The following is a 22,401-nucleotide window of genomic DNA, read 5'->3' as shown; positions in this document are numbered from 1 at the left end:
CTGCATCTAGCCCAGCCAGTTACACCTGGGATAGACATTGCGGCTGGAAGCCAAATACTGTAGCTAGCCACCACAGAACAGCAGCTGAGTTTGCGTGTACTTACCTAGGACAAGAGGTAGCTTTCTGCGCAGGCTCTCCTGCCCCCCGCAATTTGTCTTAGGTTCTCGTCTAATGTGAGCTAGCCTACCCCTGTACAGTTCAGCCAGAGCGCTTCTGCCGGACTGCAGTAGAGTTTTGCTCGGAGGCAGGCGAGTCCAGTTCACCGCCTGTCTGCAGATGAAAACATGTAACATTTTCGCTGCAACAGTTCTTTTCCCGACTGATATCCCTTTACAGAGCTATTTAAAAAAGGCAGGAAGCCACGACATTAGTCACTTCAGTAAGCCATTTGTCCTCAAATTATATCACAGTGTGTTGTTTTTTAATGGCAGTTTTTAATGATTAAGCGGCGTCATCACGTTAATGCGGTACGTCTTGACGTCATTCAAAGGCGACATCTGTCACGCATGCATAGAGAAATGTTGCTTCAAATAAAATGTCTATCAACCAATACAAGCATTAAAAAGTGACGGTCCTGACGTTTGTATGCATACAGTATTTATCGTTACCGTCTGACGACAAAAAAACATCACCTGAGGCTGCACCATGCTCAGTTTGTATTCCGCTTTAACTGGTAATAGATATTTTTCAACCAATTAACACATCAATGTCGGCATGCCTTTATGGTATAACAAGACACAGGAACAAATACTTGTAAAAAAAAACACTTTAATTAAATAAAAGCACCAGTATACAAGTTGTTAGGAAATACACATCTGTATATTTCTATCAAAATATAGTTCTAGACTTGTTCTTTATACATTTAGACAACGGGAAATACGTGCAATCCATGACTAGCTACATCTTTATTTTATAAAACTCATTATGAAAAATCTTCAATTTCATTTTCAATTTCCTGGAAAGAGAATAAAAAAACATTAGAAAACATAACTCAATTTATGGGGCATTGCTCAATGATATGTTTCATAAGTTCATACAAATTAAAATGTATAGAATGACAAACCTTCAGCAGGGCAGTCTTGTCGTAGTCTTTGCGATGTCTGTAGATACTCTGACATAACAAGGCGTATAGCTTCTCCAGTTGATAGACCTCATATCCCTCAGTCTTAGACACCGCTCTCTGAAGCAGCTCCTGAAATGATGGAGCAGAAAACCAGCTCAGCACAGAGGTCTTATATCCTCCATCTTGGTCTAAAGGAAGAAGGTGCCTCTGTCCGATTCCAGATCCATTTGTGCTCTTGCACATCCATTATTGCTGTCATTGTCAAGCCAAAACATGGCTTGACATGACAATTCCAATAGACTGCCACTGGCTCGTTGCCTTAACCACAGATCTAGGATCATTTGACAACCTCCATTAGGAGGCTCGGGCGACGACCTGACCCTGGACCAGCTGCAGTGATAATCTGTTTACCTTTAGTTTGTTGTGATCAACCACAGGGGGCTGTGTCTTCTGGTCCAGTATCTCCTGGTCAACATCCATCACCTGCTGCATCCCCTGGTACTTCAAGCCCCGCGTCACACGCCTCACTCCTACTTCTGACAAGAGGACAGAGGGGAGGAGTGAGTGTACAATTCAACAAAGTTCACTTAAAAACAACAGATAGTGTGTGTGTGTGTGTGGGGGGGGGGGTCCATTGTGGGAAGGGAGGCTGCACACCTGTGGTATTCTCTTCGTCCACTTCCACTCTCTGAGGCTCAGTTTTGTCTGTAGAGGACACCTGCCCCTGGGGGAATGAGGAAAAAGTTTAAACAGAAAATAAAATCAATTCAGCAGGAGAATCATCCATACAAAAAGCAACATCCATTTTACAACAAAATAACATACATTATCTCCCCCTTCTGGTAAGAAGTGGTTTCCCTGGGCTCCAACCACCACTACAGGGTCCTGGGTGCCCTCACTGCTCTGGTCTCCAGCCCTAGCCTCCACAGCTTCCTCCACCCTGGGCTGGGTAGCCTCCGTTGTAGCCTGGCTAGCCTCCTCCGTGGTCTGGCTGTCCTTAGTGTCTTTCTCCATGGGCTGTCTGTCCTGGTTCTCCTGTTGGGCTGGTTCCTCCTGCTCCATGGGGGTCTCCTCAGCCCCAGTGATCTCCAGCTCCTCCAGGCCTGACTCTGCTGCAGCATCACCCCCCTCCTCCTCCTCCTCACTCTCTGCCCCTCTCCTCTCCTCTTCTTCCTCTCCAGACTCCACCACAGCAGAGTGGTCTTTAGAAGTGTGAGGAGAGGACCTTTTCCTGATGATGCCGTTGCACCAGCGGCTCTTCCTGCGCTTCTTCTTCTGAGCTGCTGAGAAGCAGATGACCAGATAATCAAAGCCAATTCAAAAACCAACTTTATGAATGACTGAATGATGAGTGTAAACATGGTGAGAGAAACTGACACGGTGTTATCATCCCTCATTACCATTATCATCCCTCATTACCAGCAGTTAGTAGAGGATAGATCTGTAAAGCTCTCTGCAGCTTATTCTCTATGGGCTAGTGGAAACTACCAGTCTGTCTGCAGAGTAGTGAAATGCTAACCTGTGCAGTAGAGGATAGATCTGTAAAGCTCTCCGCAGCTCATTCTCTATGGGCTAGTGGAAACAGTCTGTCTGCAGAGTAGTGAAATGCTAACCTGTGTATCATTGTGTGTCTGTACATTGAGTTGCTTGCTAACCTGAAGGGCGTGGCGTGGTCACAGCTGAGGGAGCAGCAGCGGTAGACTCTTTAGAGGGGCCTGCTGCATCGGTGCTCTTGGCATCCACTGCTCTGGTCTTGGGATGAACGTGATAGTAGGATGGAGCGAACCTTGAAGTGGAGCAACCTGGAAGTAAAGAGAGAGGCAGTTCATATTTAAATCTATCAGGAATGCTCTTCTTTCATCCATCCAGGAGAGCAGCAGAACAGATCAACTGGTCCCTGAACAAATTAAAAGATAAAATGCATTTCTACTCTAGAACCATCTTTCTGGAACTACTCTGCACCAATAGAATAACACCTGACCTCTTGTGCTGCGGGACTCCTTGATATCCTCGCAGATCTTCTCAAAGTCTTCATCCAGTTCGTCTTTGACGATGGCCTGAACAGTGTCCTTCAGAGCACAGGCTCTGTGGCGGATCTGACGATCTGATGATGAATGGATTGATTCATGAATTAATAGTTGGCTGAATGAAATAATGAATGATTAGTTGAATTAATACATGAATTTATGAAATAAAGGAAACATTCTCCCATGAACAGGAATACAACATCTGTAAAAATTCTGGATAAACCTATTTCCTACCTGAAGGATCTTTGTCAGGGTTGTATTCCAGACAGTTCTTCCAGATGAGATCCACGTCGTGGACAAACTCCTTCACAGTCACGTACTTGTGAGTGTCGATGTTGGAGAGGACAGTGGACAGGTCCATTGGCTGCTCTATAACTGTAGCATAGTCAGGTACCTAGACAAGACCATGATCCATCAAAACAACAGGTCAGCCATTCTCCATGTGATAGAGATTCTACCATGTCCATGTCTAGACAACATCTGGCCTCTTCTCTTTATTTAACCCTCATCTGATGTTTATTTATGGCTCAGTGCGCGGCCCCCCTCTAGGACGCATCCCCGCCCCTCTAGAACACAGACACTTTTACAGCAATTGATGGTCAGTCTCACCTCCTCCAGGTCGACAGGCTTGGTGAAGGCCTTGAAGCGTTTGTCCTGAGAGAGGCGGTTGGTGACATCACGCAGGAAGAGGCGGAGCTCCCTGAGAGTGTCTTCCTCCTGCTCCTCCAATCGCTGCTGCTCCTTTTCTGTCAGCATCCTTGGGGGAAGAGGGGGAGCAACAGGAAGCACCTCCAGGGCTGCAAGCACTGGGGAGGAGAACAGGGAGGTTAGTGACTAACCACATGACTGAGCTAGTGCTGACAGCTTTGGTACAGAGAACGTTCTAGTTTAAGTTGAGCTTGTTTAACCATTTTGGACCATTATCCAGGATTCCACTAGAATATCTCAGAGTATGATGCAGTCTTACCTGCTTTCTTCTGGGATGCAGGAGCTTTGGCAGCCTGGTTTAGGATGAGATCGTCAAAGAAGTTCCTTCTCTCCTGTGGGGTTGGGACCTGAACCTGGAGCACCTCTCCATACTCAGCACAGAACAGGTCCTGGACCTATGAGAGGGGGGGGGGATTCACCAAGTGAACATAACATTCAGCTGAATGGGAATGAACGAGATCATTCTGACTGATCCCCTGCCCAGAAGCCCAATTCCAACCCTCCAGCTTCTCCCACACGGGGAGGGAATGAGTGCACATTTTCTAGGGCTTGTGTCCCGTTGGTGATTCGATTTTATTAGGATCTCTTTTAGTCCACGTTTGGACTAATCTTCCAAGAGTCCTTAAAAAACATCAAAATCCTACACTCACATAACACACAGCAGACAAAATACACTGCCATGTTGGTGATGTTAGGGGCGGTGTGTTCACTACATCCTGTTAGACTGCTGTGGGGCGGTGTGTTCACTACATCCCATTAGACTGCTGTGGGGCGGTGTGTTCACTACATCCTGTTAGACTGCTGTGGGGTGGTGTGTTCACTACATCCCATTAGACTGCTGTGGGGCGGTGTGTGTCTACAGTACCTACCTCAGGGAAGAGGCTGCTGTGGGGGACATTACAGGTGGCCAGCAGCAGGATGGGTGAGAATGAGGGGATGTCCTGTAACAAGCTGAGGAAGGTAGCTCTGAGAGCAGACCCCACCGTGTCCCACCACCGCTGGATGTGAGGGATATAAAGGATACTGGGGGACGTCCTCTTGGCCTCACAGAACATCTACAACACAACGAAACATCATTACAGAACAGTGTTTATATGGACCTGCATGCCTCCTCACAGAAGAGCTACGAGTCCAAACATACAAGACATCAATACTGTCCATCTCTGGGTTCATCAATACTGTCCATCTCTAGGTTAAACAATACTGTCCATCTCTGGGTTCATCAATACTGTCCATCTCTAGGTTCAACAATACTGTCCATATCTGGGTTCATCAATACAAGACATCAATACTGTCCATCTCTGGATTCATCAATACTGTCCATCTCTGGGTTCATCAATACTGTCCATCTCTGGGTTCATCAATACTGTCCATCTCTGGGTTCATCAATACTGTCCATCTCTGGGTTCATCAATACTGTCCATCTCTGGGTTCATCAATACTGTCCATCTCTGGGTTCATCAATACTGTCCATCTCTGGGTTCATCAATACAAGACATCAATACTGTCCATCTCTGGGTTCATCAATACTGTCCATCTCTAGGTTCATCAATACTGTCCATCTCTGGGTTCATCAATACAAGACATCAATACTGTCCATCTCTGGGTTCATCAATACTGTCCATCTCTAGGTTCATCAATACAAGACATCAATACTGTCCATCTCTGGGTTCATCAATACTGTCCATCTCTGGGTTCATCAATACTGTCCATCTCTGGGTTCATCAATACAAGACATCAATACTGTCCATCTCTGGGTTCATCAATACTGTCCATCTCTGGGTTCATCAATACTGTCCATCTCTGGGTTCATCAATACAAGACCTCAATACTGTCCATATCTGGGTTCATCAATACTGTCCATCTCTGGGTTCATCAATACAAGACCTCAATACTGTCCATCTCTGGGTTAATCTCAAAAGACTTTCTTTGACTCCTTGACTCCTCTCTCCTAGAACCTTCTCCAAATATGTGAAGAATCAAGGACTCAAGGAAAGACTAAATATACTCCGACTGTCATGGCCGATGGCACAGGGCTCAATAGTGCACTATACAGAAAACAGGGTGTGATCCAGGGGAGGGGGGTCAGTACCTGAGCGCAGGCCTCCTCTGGAGAGGTGGTGCTGACTCCGAACAGCACGGCCATGTCCAGGGTGTAAACTGTGAACTTCTCCAGGGCATGGAGCACGGCAGGGGCCAGGTGACTGCTCTGACCTGACCCAGGACGCCCCGCCAGCAGCAGCCTGGGACGGTACGATGTGGGCTGGTTCAGCACGCTCCTGGGAGAACAGAGGAGAGGGGAGAGAAAGAGACTATAAAATACTTTACAAGACCGGAGCTCAATACCCATTCTCATGAAGTGTACACTTCAGTCCCCAACACAGATTTCAAAGATGTCCCGTGCACACTTCAGGGAGGAGTGGGAGAAGGACACAGTTGGAATAAGGATTTCTGTGCGTTGGACAACCTGTTACTCGCCTGCTGAAATGCAGGAAGCCCCCAGCTGCCTTGGCCTTGTGAGAGAGACCGGTGATGCAGACAGAGGAGTCCTCATCTTCACTGTGCAGGAGATCAGCATCTAAAACACCAGCTGGGAGGACACCTGAAGACAAGTGGTGAAACATCTTAGAACATGATAAACCAAGTATGACAATACAATACAAGAACACAATACAACACACCCATTCTTATACAACAGGCATACCAAACCTGGGTCATGTTTATTAGGGCACACTGTAGCAAAACCTTTGGCAACAAAAAACAAATTAGAATAGTTCCGGTAGTACCTCCAAATTTCAAAACATTGCCCCCTACTCAACACGGCCCTGTCGACAACAACAAAAAATCTCCCGACAATGAAGACAGTTCACATGAGAAATAAGAGAGATTCTCTTGTCCCAGTTGACTCACCGTTGTCTCGCTTATCTCTCTTGAGCCCCTGTTCTGCATGTGGGAACAGCCTGCTAACTGCACCCAGTACAGTCTGTAAGGCTGCACCAAGCAGTGGCTGGACCACAGGAGTCAGAGCCTTGGCCGGGGACGACACAGCTCTCTGGGAGGCTGGGACTGTCTTCCTCATGGCTGACAGGAAGTCCCTGCTGCCGATGGAGATAGAGGCCACATCTAAAACCAGCTTCTGGGACGAGGAGTAGATCTGAGGGTAGCGTCTCCTCAGGGCACACAGAGCCGCCTCAGCACACACCGCCTTCATGTCAGCACCGCAGTAACCTAGGAGACAGCAGGGGGACATTGGGAAACAGAGTGACAATGCAAGAGAGCATCCTCTACATGTTCTGATTACACACACACACACACACACACACACAACACTTTCAGTGAGCCTCCGAAAACTATTGGAATATTTAACAGATTGGAATTTTAAAATGTCGTTTGAAAGAATGGGTAATCTTCTAAAAATTCTTGGTTGGTTTGGGAGAGGAGGGATTAAAAGAAAACATACCAACACACTTGTCTGCCAGTTCTTCCAGGAACGAGGCTGATGGCTGGGGAGTCCACTGTCTGGTGTGGATCTGCAGAATATCCTTCCGAGCCTGCAGTGGACAAAAACATGACCATTTATGTCAAATATGAATGTTTCAAAAAACAGTTCTCCTACATGAAAAACAAAATACCTTAATCTTAGTAGAACAAAGCAATGTTACCTGTTTACTTCTCACACAAGTGATATTTTATCATACATACAGTACCAGTCAAAAGTTTGGACAGCTACTCATTCAAGGGCTTTTATTTTTTTAACTATTTTCTACATTCTAGAATAATAGTGAAGACATCCAAACTATGAAATAACACATATGGAAACATGTAGTAACACAACATTTTTTATTATTTTTATTAATCAAAACATTTTATGCTTGAGATTCTTCAAAGTAGACACCTTTTGCCTTGACAGCTTTTGCACACGCTTGGTATTCTCTCAACCAGCTTCACCTGGAATGCTTTTCCAACAGTCTTGAAGGCATTCTCACACATGCTGAGCACTTGTTGGCTGCTTTTCCTTCACTCTGCAATCCAACTCATCCCAAACCATCTCAATTGGGTTGAGGTCGGGTGATTGTGAAGACCAGGTCATCTGATGCAACACTACATCACTCTCCTTCTTGGTCAAATAGTCATTGTCCTGATGAAAAACAAATGATAGTCCCACTAAGCCCAAACCAGATGGGATGGCGAATCACTGCAGAATGCTGTGGTAGACATGCTGGTTAAGTGTGCCTTGAATTCTAAATAAATCACTGACACTGTCACCAGCAAAGCACCACCACACCTCTTCCTCCATGCTTCACGGTGGAAACCACACACCTCTTCCTCCATGCTTCACGGTGGGAACCACACACCTCCTCCTCCATGCTTCACAGTGGGAACCACACACCTCTTCCTCCATGCTTCACGGTGGGAACCACACACCTCCTCCTCCATGCTTCACGGTGGGAACCACACACCATTTCCTCCATGCTTCACGGTGGGAACCACACACCATTTCCTCCATGCTTCACGGTGGGAACCACACACCTCCTCCTCCATGCTTCACGGCGGGAACCACCACACCTCCTCCTCCATGCTTCACGGTGGGAACCACTAATGCTGTGATCATCCGTTCACTTTCTCTGCGTCTCACAAATTTGGACTCATCAGACCAAAGGACAGATTTCCACCAGTCTAATGTCCATTGCTTGTGTTTCTTTGCCTAAGCAAGTCTCTTCTTATTGGTGTCCTCTAGTAGTGGTTTCTTTGCAGCAATTAGACCATGAAGGCCTGATTCACGCAGTCTCCTTTGAACAGTTGATGTTGAGATGCGTCTGTTACTTGAACTCTGTGAAGCATTTATTTGGGCTGCAATCTGAGGTGCAGTGAATTGCCGATTTTTGAGGCTGGTAACTCTAATGAACTTATAATCCTCAGCAGCAGAGGTAACTCTGGGTCTTCCATTCCTGTGGTGGTCCTCATAGTGTCAGTTTCATCACAGTGCTTGATGGTTTTTGCGACTGCATTTGAAGAAACGTTAAAAGTTCTTGATATTATCCGGTTTGATTGACCTTCATGTCTTAAAAGTAATGATGGACTCTCGTTTCTCTTTGCTTATTTGAGCTGTTCTTGCCATAATATGGACTTGGTCTTTTACCAAATAGGGCTATCTTCTGTATACTACCCCTTTCTTGTCACAACCGATTGGCTCAAACGCATTAAGGAAAGAAGTTCCACAAATTAAGTTATAACAAGGCACATTTATTAATTGAAATGCATTCCAGGTGACTACCTAATGAAGCTGGTTGGGAGAATGCCAAGAGTGTGCAAAGCTGTCATCTTGGCAAAGGGTAGCTACTTTTAAGAATCTCAAATATAAAATATATTCTGATTTGTTTAACACTTTTTTGTGGTTACTACATGATTCAATGTGTTATTTCATAGTTTGATGACTTCACTATTATGCTACAAAGTAGAAAATAGTAAAAAAATTAAGAAAAACCCTTGAATGAGTAGGTGCCCACTATTTTGACAGGTACTGTGTGTGTATGTGCGCGCACACACACAAATAATATGATTTGAACAAACATGACCTCCATCAGTGGTGTATTCACTAGGAACCAAACGGAAGCAAACTCAACCAGAGAGGGACCTACCTGAATGTGTCTACTAGAAATCTGGGTTTTTGTTGCAAAACTGTTTTCTACGGCGTGCACTAATGACTACAGCCGTGGTCACTAAGACCCTTGTCTCACCTCTCTGTCAGGCAGGCCAAAGAGGAACTCTCGGTCGAAGCGCCCAGGTCGCCTGAGAGCTGGGTCTATAGAATCCAGACGGTTAGTCGCTCCGATCACCACGACCTCTCCTCTGCTGTCTAACCCATCCATCAGGGCAAGAAGAGTGGACACGATGGAGCTGTAAGATGGAAACACATACAGAACATTATTCCCACTTTACGAAGTCGTACTAAACAAAAAGATACCAAATAGCTAAAACGAGAAGCAATAAATGTTTGTATTCAAATCAATTTGTTCCAGTGATCAACACAGTGTCTAACCTGTGTATCTGGTCCTGTCTGCTTGAGCGGACGGGAGCCAACCCATCAACCTCATCAAAGAATATAATCGATGGCCGCATCTGATACGCCTAAAAGATTTGTAAAAAAAAAATATATATATTTATATATATTTTTAGTATTTCCTCCTCCAACTCATCTTGGTTTCAACATCCTGGAACACAATATATTTCAGAACAAGAAGCCAACTTCCATGGAGAATACCGGTAGGTAATGACCTGGTCGAAGAGAAGACGTAGCTGCCGTTCGGACTCTCCCACCCACTTGCTGAGGCAGTCTGCTCCCTTTCTCATGAAGAAAGAGACCTTCCTCTCTCCCTGACTGCACTCGTTAGCCAATGCCCTGGCCACTAGAGTCTTCCCTGTTCCAGGAGGTCCGTAGAACAAACAGCCCCTACACACACACACACACACACACACACAGTAAGAATCTACAGCATCAAGAGCAACAACAGATCCTAGATCATTTCACCGTAACAGTATGGATGACTTTCTAAACATTTATTTCTCGCTACCTTGGTGGTTGGATCTTGAACCTCTCAAACACCTCTGGGTAAAGCAGAGGGAAGACCACCATCTCTTTCAAGGCAGAGATGTGTCTGGTCAGTCCCCCAATGCTGTCAAAACGCACCTAGAAAACAACATTACACCATTTCAATGTTGGACAATGGTTGTCCGGGGCTGTCCCAGTTATCTATCCTTTCCCTCTTTCATTCCCCCTCACGGACTTAACATATGACTGGAGCAGGTATGGACTGGAGAGACTGTCTGGTCTACCTGAAGGTTTCCTTCTTACTGTTACTAGTCAGACTTACTGTCTGGTCTACCTGCATGGGGTCAACGTCAGCTAGACTTACTGTCTGGTCTACCTGCATGGGGTCAACGTCAGCTAGACTTACTGTCTGGTCTACCTGCATGGGGTCAACGTCAGCTAGACTTACTGTCTGGTCTACCTGCATGGGGTCAACGTCAGCTAGACTTACTGTCTAGTCTACCTGCATGGGGTCAACGTCAGCTAGACTTACTGTCTGGTCTACCTGCATGGGGTCAACGTCAGCTAGACTTACTGTCTAGTCTACCTGCATGGGGTCAACGTCAGCTAGACTTACTGTCTGGTCTACCTGCATGGGGTCAACGTCAGCTAGACTTACTGTCTGGTCTACCTGCATGGGGTCAACATCAGTGTCTGGTCAACCTGCATGGGGTCAACGTCAGCTAGACTTACTGTCTGGTCTACCTGCATGGGGTCAACGTCAGCTAGACTTACTGTCTGGTCTACCTGCATGGGGTCAACGTCAGCTAGACTTACTGTCTGGTCTACCTGCATGGGGTCAACATCAGTGTCTGGTCAACCTGCATGGGGTCAACGTCAGCTAGACTTACTGTCTGGTCTACCTGCATGGGGTCAACGTCAGCTAGACTTACTGTCTGGTCTACCTGCATGGGGTCAACGTCAGCTAGACTTACTGTCTGGTCTACCTGCATGGGGTCAACATCAGCTGGTCTTACTGTCTGGTCTACCTGCATGGGGTCAACATCAGTGTCTGGTCAACCTGCATGGGGTCAACGTCAGCTAGACTTACTGTCTGGTCTACCTGCATGGGGTCAACGTCAGCTAGACTTACTGTCTGGTCTATCTGCATGGGGTCAACGTCAGCTAGACTGGCTCCAATCTTCATCCTGTCCTTGTGGATTCCCAGGACATCCTCCTTCAGCAAATTCATGGGAAGACATCTATTCACCGATCTGTTCCTGCTCTTCCTCCTCCTCCTCTGGAACTTATCATCGTCAGAGGAGGAGGAGGAAGAGGAGGAGGACGAGGAGGTGGAGTCACTACTGTGGATGGCATGTCTTCTTCTACACGGTAAAGAAAGGAGTATGGCAGAGCCAGAAGTCAAGAGGTCAGTAACGTCACTGACTAATACAGACAACGTAATGCACACAAATCACCACCATGCAGCTCAATGACCAAGAAACCAGCCATTACAGAAACCCTGATGTCACCACACATCTGAGACACTGACAATGACTGACAATGACACTGACAATGACTTACCTATCAGACACACTCCTGTGGATGCCAGAAATCAGAAGCACAAGGAAGTAGAACTTAGGAATGAATTGTGATTTGTTGTAATAGTTAGGAAAGAATGTTAAACTAAACTTGATAGGTCAGACATGGAAGGTAGTAGGTACTAGGTTCTTTAGTCCACAGACCTGTTGCCTCTCCTTATGTTGTAAGGGCTTCTCGGACCAGTAGAGCTGAACCCATACCTCCGCCTGGATGGGGACAAGTGTCTTGAAGTCTTGAAGAAGATGGCCTTTGTCTTGGGCTCTGTGGGAAATAAAAAGGTCAACCATGAGAAATGAGTAGAAGGACAGGTTATGGGAATAATAACTACTACTACTAAAGCGTGACAATAAATGTAGAGTCCATGCACCGGTGCTGATGGCTAGAAGTATACAGACTTCAGTGAAATAAAAGATGCAAATAGTTTCAACAGAAAATATCTAACCCTCCCGTGGTGCCTGGTAGCGAACGGCAGCTTTCCTCTGCCTGAAGTCATAACGTTTCTGGTTGTCATCTTCATCATGGTCATCATCATCGTCCTCATCATCTTCATTACGGTCGTCATCATCGTCGTCGTCATCTGCCTGATTATTTTTGCCTCCCTCTTCCTCATCATTCTCCTCTTCACTGGAGGTCACTCCATTTTTATTCTCTTGAGGGTCTTCACTTCCTTCCTCGGTTCTTTCAGAAGTCCTTTTCCTCTTGGCCCCAGCGTAGATTACAAGGTCCTAAAATAAAAAAAGGGGGAAAATAACATTATTGGGGGGACATCATGGTGATATTGAACTAAATCTATTATAAACGCTGTGAACCTGTAGCATGAATAATGTTGACCTCCTCTGTAGTATCCCTGCTTCTTAGCCGGCGACGCATTTTCTGCATATCATCCATCTTCTGCAGCACTGCCTCAGCTGTGCTTTACGAATAGAATGGAAAAAACAAAAACAGGGACTGTTTCATTTCACCGCTACCGCTAGCCGTTATCAACTTTGCTGTTATAAACATGCAAACCAGACTGACAAGAACATGCACAACAGTGGTGACCCAACCCTCCTCCACGAGAGTTACTGGGGCTAGTTACTACCGCTAGCCGTTATCAACTTTGCTGTTATAAACATGCAAACCAGACTGACAAGAACATGTACAACAGTGGTGACCCAACCCTCCTCCACAAGAGTTACTGGGGCTAGTTACTACCGCTAGCCGTTATCAACTTTGCTGTTATAAACATGCAAACCAGACTGACAAGAACATGCACAACAGTGGTGGCCCAACCCTCCTCCACGAGAGTTACTGGGGCTAGTTACTACCGCTAGCCGTTATCAACTTTGCTGTTATCAACATGCAAACCAGACTGACAAGAACAACAGTGGTGACCCAACCCTCCCCCACGAGAGTTACTGGGGCTAGTTACTACCGCTAGCCGTTATCAACTTTGCTGTTATCAACATGCAAACCAGACTGACAAGAACAACAGTAGTGACCCAACCCTCCTCCACGAGAGTTACTGGGGCATGATTTCTTCTGCCCCGGTGCTAGATTAGGGCTGGAGGGAAAACCCCTGTGGTAGATGGGTAGCTAGGAGGGTTGGCCACCCCTGATGTACGATGCCTGCTGATGGCGATGTTCTTACTTGGTGATGAGGCGGTTATAGAGGACAGACTGGTTCCTGGAGTTCCGCTTGTATCTGGTGATCCTGGAGCTGCGTCTCACAGAGCTGTCCTCCTCCCTGGGACGCAGAACAAACTGGGTCTTCAGAGTAGAGGCCTCTTCTTCCTCAACTTCATCAGTAGCATCTGGAAGAAGATTTATTTATTTATTATTAACTTGATGATAAACATTGTAGCTGACATAAATGAAACCAATGGTGTCTCCTTCTCGCTGTACTGTTGGAGGTGGCATTGATTCATGTGAAATGTGATCTAGAAATGATCTAGTTACCAGCTTCAGATTGCTTATCCCTGGATGATGCGGAGGCTTTTCCATCGCCCTGCAGTCTTGGGGATTTCCTGCAGAGATCAACAAAATGAGAACAAACATTGAGGGTTGTGATGACACCTTAGGTTTGTAAACATGTTTCTGTCGTCATGCATATCACCGACTAGACTGCGCCTTCTTCACGATGCTGTCTGTGTGGGTGGACCAATTCAGTTTGTCTGTGATGTGTACGCCGAGGAACTTAAAACTTACTACCCTCTCCACTACTGTTCCATCCCCACTATCATCCAGAAGGCGAGGTCAGTACAGGTGCATCAAAGCTGGGACCGAGAGACTGAAAAACAGCTTCTATCTCAAGGCCATCAGACTGTTAAACAGCCACCACTAACATTGAGTGGCTGCTGCCAACACACTGACACTGACACTGACTCAACTCCAGCCACTTTAATAATGGGAATTGATGCGAAATCATGTAAAATATATCACTAGCCACTTTAAACAATGCTACCTAATATAATGTTTACATACCCTACATTATTAATCTCATATGTATATACTGTACTCTATATCATCTACTGCATCTTTATGTAATACATGTATCACTAGCCACTTTAACTATGCCACTTTGTTTACATACTCATCTCATATGTATATACTGCACTCAATACCATCTACTGTGTCTTGCCTATGCCACTCTGTACCATCACTCATTCATATCTTTATGTACATATTCTTTATCCCCTTACACTTGTGTCTAAGGTAGTAGTTTTGGAATTGTTAGCTAGATTACTTGTTGGTTATTACTGCATTGTCGGAACTAGAAGCACAAGCATTTCGCTACACTCGCATTAACATCTGCTAACCATGTGTATGTGACAAATAAAATTTGATTTCTCAGCCTCCAGTATTTATGCTGCAGTAGTTTATGTGTCGGGGGGCTAGGGTCAGTTTGTTATATCTGGAGTACTTCTCCTGTCCTATTCGGTGTCCTGTGTGAATCTAAGTGTGCGTTCTCTAATTCTCTCCTTCTCTCTTTCTTTCTCTCTCAAAGGACCTGAGCCCTAGGACCATGCCCCAGGATTACCTGACATGATGACTCCTTGCTGTCCACAGTCCACCTGGCCGTGCTGCTGCTCCAGTTTCAACTGTTCTGCCTTATTATTATTCGAACATGCTGGTCATTTATGAACATTTTAACATCTTGGCCATGTTCTGTTATAATCTCCGCATAAATAAAACACAAGTAGTTACCTTGTGCTGTGTTCGCCAGTTTCCTCCTCTTTCTCAGGGGACTTGGTTTGGCCATTTATTTTAGCCAAGGACACCTCGTGTTTGACGGTCTGTCCCCTGGTCCTCAGGGATCCTCGTCTCGGAGGGCTATCCTCCTCCTTCACCATCGAGTGGCCCTATGTTAGGAAAAAACAAAAACATCAGCTGCATTCACATAGGAATCCAGTCATTTTAAGTGTAGTAAGCTAACTTACAGCTGGCTAGCTATAGAAGTTAGCTAGCAGGCAACATACCTGTCCACATTCAGAAACAATCATTAAAGTTATTGTTAGTCAGTGCTACTTACTAGCCATCTAAAAGGGGCTAGCTAACTAGCTGAGTTTACTCAACTCCACGATCTATACATCTATGGGCGATACCCCATAGGGTATGTAAACTAGAGACAGGAGCTAACAGGCCAACTCATTTATAACATTAGCCTCCAGTTAGCTTACAACTGGCATAGCATGCGGTTAACTAGGCACATAAACAACATCAATGTCGGGCTAGCTAGTTAGCTGGTTAGCTAACAGCTGTCATATAGCTAACAACAGCTGAGTTTACAGTGACATTTTATAATGTCAACTATCTAAAAGGGCCTCACATTTCGCGTGTTTTCAGTGATACTGGAGCTGTCATCCAGGCCCCTCTTCAGCCGACTCGACTTTGTCTGCGATGCGCTCTCCAGCGACAGAAACTCGGAGCTCGTATCCAAGTCAACCCGGTTCCTCTTCCGAGTTGCATGTTCCGCGCCCACGCCGCTGCTGCGTAGCATCACCATCCTAACATTAAACCGATTTTTTTAATACTAAAGCATAAATATGGGACTACTTAATTGTATCAAAACTGAAACGAATGAATAACATTCCTAGGTAATATATGGCGCGTACTAACACACAACCCTCCCCAACCAAAACCCTTGATTTCTGGCGCCACAAACGTCACTGGAAGACAAGTGACAGCATGCAGTATCCTGGCGCAAGACAACATAGTTCATCATAAAAAGTAGTGATTATACATTTCTAATCACCAATTATGTCATGCTGTATTCATATCAATGACCACATGAATATATATAAATATTATAATTATAGAAATCTATCCCAGGGCCAACAGTGATATGTTCTTATATCATTCAGTTGTGCGGAAGGATATTATGGGAATGATGTCCCGGTTATTTTTGGCGCGCTGTAAATTGCGCATTATGGAAAGCCTAGCTACAGGTTCATGATAAAGCATTTTCTTTACCGTTATAAAAATATAACTGGTTTACTATAAAATGTCAATTATATTTGATAGAGTTTTCTGACATTTTAATATCAACTATACTAAATGTCTAGAGGAGCTCTGTTTCATTAATTCTAAAATGATGGGGGTAATACAGTGCCTTCAGAAAGTATTTATACCCCTTGACTTATTCCACATTCTGTTGTTACACCCTGAATTGAAATATATTTAAATATAATTGTTTTTCTTACCCATCTACACACAATACCCCATAATGACAACGTGAAAACATGTTTTTAGAAATGTTATAACATTTATTGAAAATGAAAAACAAAAATATCTATTTATGTAAGTATTCACACCCAAGTTAATATTTTCTAGAAGCACCTTGGGCAGTGATTACAGCTTTGCGTTGTCATGGGAATGTCTGTATCACCTTTGCACATCTGGATTTGGGGGTTGTCTCCAATCTTCCTTGCATATTTCCTCGAGCTCTGTTAAGTTAGATGGGGAGCTGCAGCAAACAGCAATCTTCAAGTCTAGGCCACTGAACGACTTTCACATTCTTGTTTTGAGGCATTTCCAGAGTTGCTTTTGCTATATGCTTGGGGTCATTGTCCTGTTGAAACGTATATCTTCCAACAGGACATTCTGCATTCTGAAGCAGGTTCTCAAGGATGTGCCTGTATTTGGCCCAATTCATTGTTCCCTCTATCCTTACCAGTCTCCCTTTCCCTGCCGCTGAAAAGCCTCCCCATTGCATGATTCTGCCACCACCACTTCAAGGTAGGGATGGTGTTAGATGGGTGATGAGCTGTGCCTGGTTTTGTACAGACATAGTGCTTTACATGTGTCTTTCACATGCTTTTTTTGTAAACTCCAGGTGTGCTGTCATGTGGCCACTCTCCCATAAAGCCCAGATTGATGAAGTGCTGTAGAGACAGGTTCTCCCATCTCAGCCAAGGAACTCTGTAGTTCTGTCACTGTGTTCATTGGGTTCTTGGTCACCTCTCTAACCAATGCCCTTCTCGCCAGGTTGCTCAGTTTGGTCAGACGGCCAGCATCCAGGTAGTTCCATATTTCTTCCATTTTCAAATGATGGAGACAACTGTGCTCTTGGAAACTTTCAACATTCTAGAAAGTGTTTTATACCCTTCCACAGATAATATGCCTCGTCACATTTCTATCTCAGATCTATGGACAGTCCCTTGGACTTCATGGTATAGTTTCTGCTCTGACATGCATTTATTTTATGGTATTATGGCAGTCCGCAAACATACGTTAGAGGTGCATGCCGCCACCTACTGTCTGGGCTATCAGCCTGCTGTTCTTGAGCGTTAATTCATTACACTTTGTGACACAAAGGGAAGGGGGGAAAAATGTGCCCTACCAACTAACCCTACACCCATTAAAACCTCACCACTATACCAACTAACCCTACACCCATTAAAACCACACCACTATACCAACTAACCCTGCACCCATTAAAACCACACCACTATACCAACTAACCCTACACCCATTAAAACCACACCACTATACCAACTAACCCTGCACCCATTAAAACCACACCACTACCAACTAACACTACGCCCATTAAAACCACACCAATACCAACTAACACTACGCCCATTAAAACCACACCACTACCAACTAACACTACACCCATTAAAACCACACCACTACCAACTAACCCTACGCCCATTAAAACCACACCACTACCAACTAACCCTACACCCATTAAAACCTCACCACTATATCACCTAACCCTACACCCATTAAAACCTCACCACTATACCAACTAACCCTACACCCATTAAAACCACACCACTCTGCCATTACACCCATTAAAACCTCACCACTATACCAACTAACCCTGCACCCATTAAAACCACACCACTATACCAACTAACCCTGCACCCATTAAAACCACACCACTACCAACTAACACTACGCCCATTAAAACCACACCACTACCAACTAACACTACACCCATTAAAACCACACCACTACCAACTAACCCTACACCCATTAAAACCACACCACTACCAACTAACCCTACACCCATTAAAACCTCACCACTATATCACCTAACCCTACACCCATTAAAACCTCACCACTATACCAACTAACCCTACACCCATTAAAACCACACCACTCTGCCATTACACCCATTAAAACCTCACCACTATACCAACTAACCCTACACCCATTAAAACCACACCACTCTGCCAACTAACCTTACACCCATTAAAACCACACCACTCTGCCAACTAACCCTTTAAAAAAGAAAAAATCTACCTTTATTTAACCAGGTAGGCTAGTTGAGAACAAGTTCTCATTTGCAACTGCGACCTGGCCAAGATAAAGCATAGTAGTGTGAACAACAACACAGAGTTACACATGGAGTAAACAATTAACAAGTCAATAACACAGTAGAAAAAAAGGAGAGTCTATATACAATGTGTGCAAAAGGCATGAGGAGGTAGGCCAAAAATTACAATTTTGCAGATTAACACTGGAGTGATAAATGATCAGATGGTCATGTACAGGTAGAGATATTGGTGTGCAAAAGAGCAGAAAAGTAAATAAATAAAAACAGTATGGGGATGAGGTAGGTAAAAATGGGTGGGCTATTTACCGATAGACTATGTACAGCTGCAGCGATTGGTTAGCTGCTCAGATAGCAGATGTTGAAGTTGGTGAGGGAGATAAAAGTCTCCAACTTCAGCAATTTTTGCAATTCGTTCCAGTCACAGGCAGCAGAGAACCGTAACGAAAGGCGGCCAAATGAGGTGTTGGCTTTAGGGATGATCAGTGAGATACACCTGCTGGAGCGCGTGCTACGGGTGGGTGTTGCCATCGTGACCAGTGAACTGAGATAAGGCGGAACTTTACCTAGCATGGACTTGTAGATGACCTGGAGCCAGTGGGTCTGGCGACGAATATTTAGCGAGGGCCAGCCGACTAGAGCATACAGGTCGCAGTGGTGGGTGGTATAAGGTGCTTTAGTGACAAAACGGATGACACTGTGATAAACTGCATCCAGTTTGCTGAGTAGAGTGTTGGAAGCAATTTTGTAGATGACATCGCCGAAGTCGAGGATCGGTAGGATAGTCCGTTTTACTAGGGTAAGTTTGGCGGCGTGAGTGAAGGAGGCTTTGTTGCGGAATAGAAAGCCGACTCTAGATTTGATTTTCGATTGGAGATGTTTAATATGAGTCTGGAAGGAGAGTTTACAGTCTAGCCAGACACCTAGGTACTTATAGACGTCCACATATTCTAGGTCGGAACCATCCAGGGTGGTGATGCTAGTCAGGCGTGCGGGTGCAGGCAGCGAACGGTTGAAAAGCATGCATTTGGTTTTACTAGCGTTTAAGAGCAGTTGGAGGCCACGGAAGGAGTGTTGTGTGGCATTGAAGCTCGTTTGGAGGTTAGATAGCACAGTGTCCAAGGACGGGCCGGAAGTATATAGAATGGTGTCGTCTGCGTAGAGGTGGATCAGGGAATCGCCCGCAGCAAGAGCAACATCATTGATATATACAGAGAAGAGTCGGCCCGAGAAATGAACCCTGTGGCACCCCCATAGAGACTGCCAGAGGACCGGACAGCATGCCCTCCGATTTGACACACTGAACTCTGTCTGCAAAGTAGTTGGTGAACCAGGCAAGGCAGTCATCAGAAAAACCGAGGCTACTGAGTCTGCCGATAAGAATATGGTGATTGACAGAGTCGAAAGCCTTGGCAAGGTCGATGAAGACGGCTGTACAGTACTCCCTTTAATCGATGGCGGTTATGATATCGTTTAGTACCTTGAGCGTGGCTGAGGTGCACCCGTGACCGGCTCGGAAACCAGATTGCACAGCGGAGAAGGTACGGTGGGATTCGAGATGGTCAGTGACCTGTTTGTTGACTTGGCTTTCGAAGACCTTAGATAGGCAGGGCAGGATGGATATAGGTCTGTAACAGTTTGGGTCCAGGGTGTCTCCCCCTTTGAAGAGGGGGATGAGGCAGCTTTCCAATCCTTGGGGATCTCAGACGATATGAAAGAGAGGTTGAACAGGCTGGTAATAGGGGTTGCGACAATGGCGGCGGATAGTTTCAGAAATAGAGGGTCCAGATTGTCAAGCCCAGCTGATTTGTACGGGTCCAGGTTTTGCAGCTCTTTCAGAACATCTGCTATCTGGATTTGGGTAAAGGAGAACCTGGAGAGGCTTGGGCGAGTAGCTGCGGGGGGGGGGGGGGGGGGAGCTGTGGCCGAGGTTAGAGTAGTCAGGAGGAAGGCATGACCAGCCGTTGAGAAATGCTTGTTGAAGTTTTCGATAATCATGGATTTATCGGTGGTGACCGTGTTACCTAGCCTCAGTGCAGTGGGCAGCTGGGAGGAGGTGTTCTTGTTCTCCATGGACTTCACAGTGTCCCAGAACTTTTTGGAGTTGGAGCTACAGGATGCAAATTTCTGCCTGAAGAAGCTGGCCTTAGCTTTCCTGACTGACTGCGTGTATTGGTTCCTGACTTCCCTGAACAGCTGCATATCGCGGGGACTATTCGATGCTATTGCAGTCCGCCACAGGATGTTTTTGTGCTGGTCGAGGGCAGTCAGGTCTGGACCCAGGTCTGGACCCTACACCCATTAAAACCACACCACTCTACCAACTAACCCTACACCCATTAAAACCTCACCACTATACCAACTAACCCTACACCCATTAAAACCAGTTGGTTTTAAAACCACACCACTATACCACCTAACCCTGCACCCATTAAAACCACACAACTATACCACCTAACCCTACACCCATTAAAACCTCACCACTCTACCACCTAAACCTACTCCCATTAAAGCCACACCAATATTCCACTACTTGGCCCTATCTGATCCAACACCAGACCGGCATCCTGGTAGAATGGGACACTATCGTTCAACACACCTCGTAACTCTTCTGCCGTAAAATCTCGTACACCCAAGCACTTCTCTGCAGCTGCCACCACAACATCTATTTTAAATGTGATTTTCTGCAGTATAGTTGATAACGATGGCTATGAACGCTAAAGAAACCAACATTACTGAGGCACGTTATTCTTATCACTTTTTATTGGCCTCGGCCTACTCACAGCAGGATCCCTCACCCTGTACACATCCCCTCCTACTCTATTCACCGCCTCAGCATGACACTGTTAGTACAACTCTGATCCCAGCAACCTCAACCTGCCTTTCCCAGGACACTTCTGATCTACAGCACCATGGGTACCCCTACAATTCACACACACACACACACACACACACACACACACACACACACACACACACACACACACACACACATTCCTTTGTTTTATGTTTTCCTGCACACTTCTCACATATAGGAATCTCGCTCCTACACACTGCTGCAACATGACCGTAAGCTTGGCACCTAAAACAATGTAATGGTTTTGGGACAAAAGCTCACAGGGTAACTGACACATCCTAACTTGACTTTGTCGGGTAAAAACTCTGCATCAAAACTCAGCAGGACAGACCGTGTCTTCTGTTTCACAACGCTCTCGTACGGATCAAACCACCAAGCTGACAAGGTACAAATCTGTCATTCTGCCCCTAAACAGGCAGTTAACCCACTGTTCCTAGGCCATCATTGAAAATAAGAATGTGTTCTTAACTGACTTGCCTAGTTAAATAAAAGGTAAAAAAAAAAACTAGGCTACATATGCTTAGTTTAATACACTGAAACAAACTTACAAAATAAAATCTATTTAGTCCAATCATTGTTGATAAATATCATGTCGCTGTCCATGGTACTGATTTCTGTCTGTGTGTGTGCTCTTGCACAGGTAAAAAAACAAAAAAACATTATAGGTTGACACCCTTGTAGACTAGATGAATGCTAATGCCATCATCCTCTCTCTCTTTTTTCCACATTGCACATCACTCTCTCGTTTAATGACATGTGCCACACATTCTGACAACCCATTCATCCGTAAAGCAGCACACTGTCGTAAACCATAATAACGTACAGCACTACGAACAGCACGTCGTACCATA

The 22,401-nt window shown here is 45.3% G+C and overlaps 1 protein-coding gene across 6 annotated transcripts; it reads right to left on the bottom strand.

Annotated features, from left to right (window-relative positions):
• Positions 1 to 752: 752 nt before the first annotated feature.
• On the bottom strand, positions 753 to 16,072 carry LOC109884235 (ATPase family AAA domain-containing protein 2). Of its 6 annotated transcripts, none has more exons than XM_031819698.1 (28): positions 15,739 to 16,072; positions 15,117 to 15,271; positions 13,869 to 13,936; positions 13,561 to 13,723; positions 12,762 to 12,843; positions 12,373 to 12,655; positions 12,074 to 12,191; positions 11,913 to 11,927; positions 11,482 to 11,713; positions 10,372 to 10,487; positions 10,076 to 10,250; positions 9,840 to 9,928; positions 9,538 to 9,697; positions 7,260 to 7,350; positions 6,710 to 7,027; positions 6,278 to 6,401; positions 5,892 to 6,078; positions 4,669 to 4,854; positions 4,059 to 4,194; positions 3,701 to 3,897; positions 3,326 to 3,485; positions 3,046 to 3,168; positions 2,720 to 2,866; positions 1,890 to 2,347; positions 1,722 to 1,788; positions 1,476 to 1,600; positions 1,065 to 1,193; positions 753 to 956 (listed from the first exon to the last, which is right to left on the bottom strand). In XM_031819698.1, exons 1-28 carry the CDS (start codon positions 15,913 to 15,915, stop codon positions 924 to 926), a joined length of 4,314 nt encoding a protein of 1,437 aa, XP_031675558.1. In that variant the 5' UTR covers positions 15,916 to 16,072; the 3' UTR covers positions 753 to 923. The 6 variants fall into 6 exon arrangements, with proteins under 6 accessions (XP_031675558.1, XP_031675560.1, XP_031675559.1 ...); XM_031819700.1 differs by having other exon boundaries at positions 1,476 to 1,597; XM_031819699.1 differs by having other exon boundaries at positions 1,890 to 2,344.
• Positions 16,073 to 22,401: the final 6,329 nt, after the last annotated feature.

The sequence above is a fragment of the Oncorhynchus kisutch genome, unplaced genomic scaffold (assembly GCF_002021735.2).
Source record: "Oncorhynchus kisutch isolate 150728-3 unplaced genomic scaffold, Okis_V2 scaffold2458, whole genome shotgun sequence".
Lineage (NCBI taxonomy): Eukaryota > Metazoa > Chordata > Actinopteri > Salmoniformes > Salmonidae > Oncorhynchus > Oncorhynchus kisutch.
This window is presented reverse-complemented; position numbering and strand designations above follow the sequence as displayed.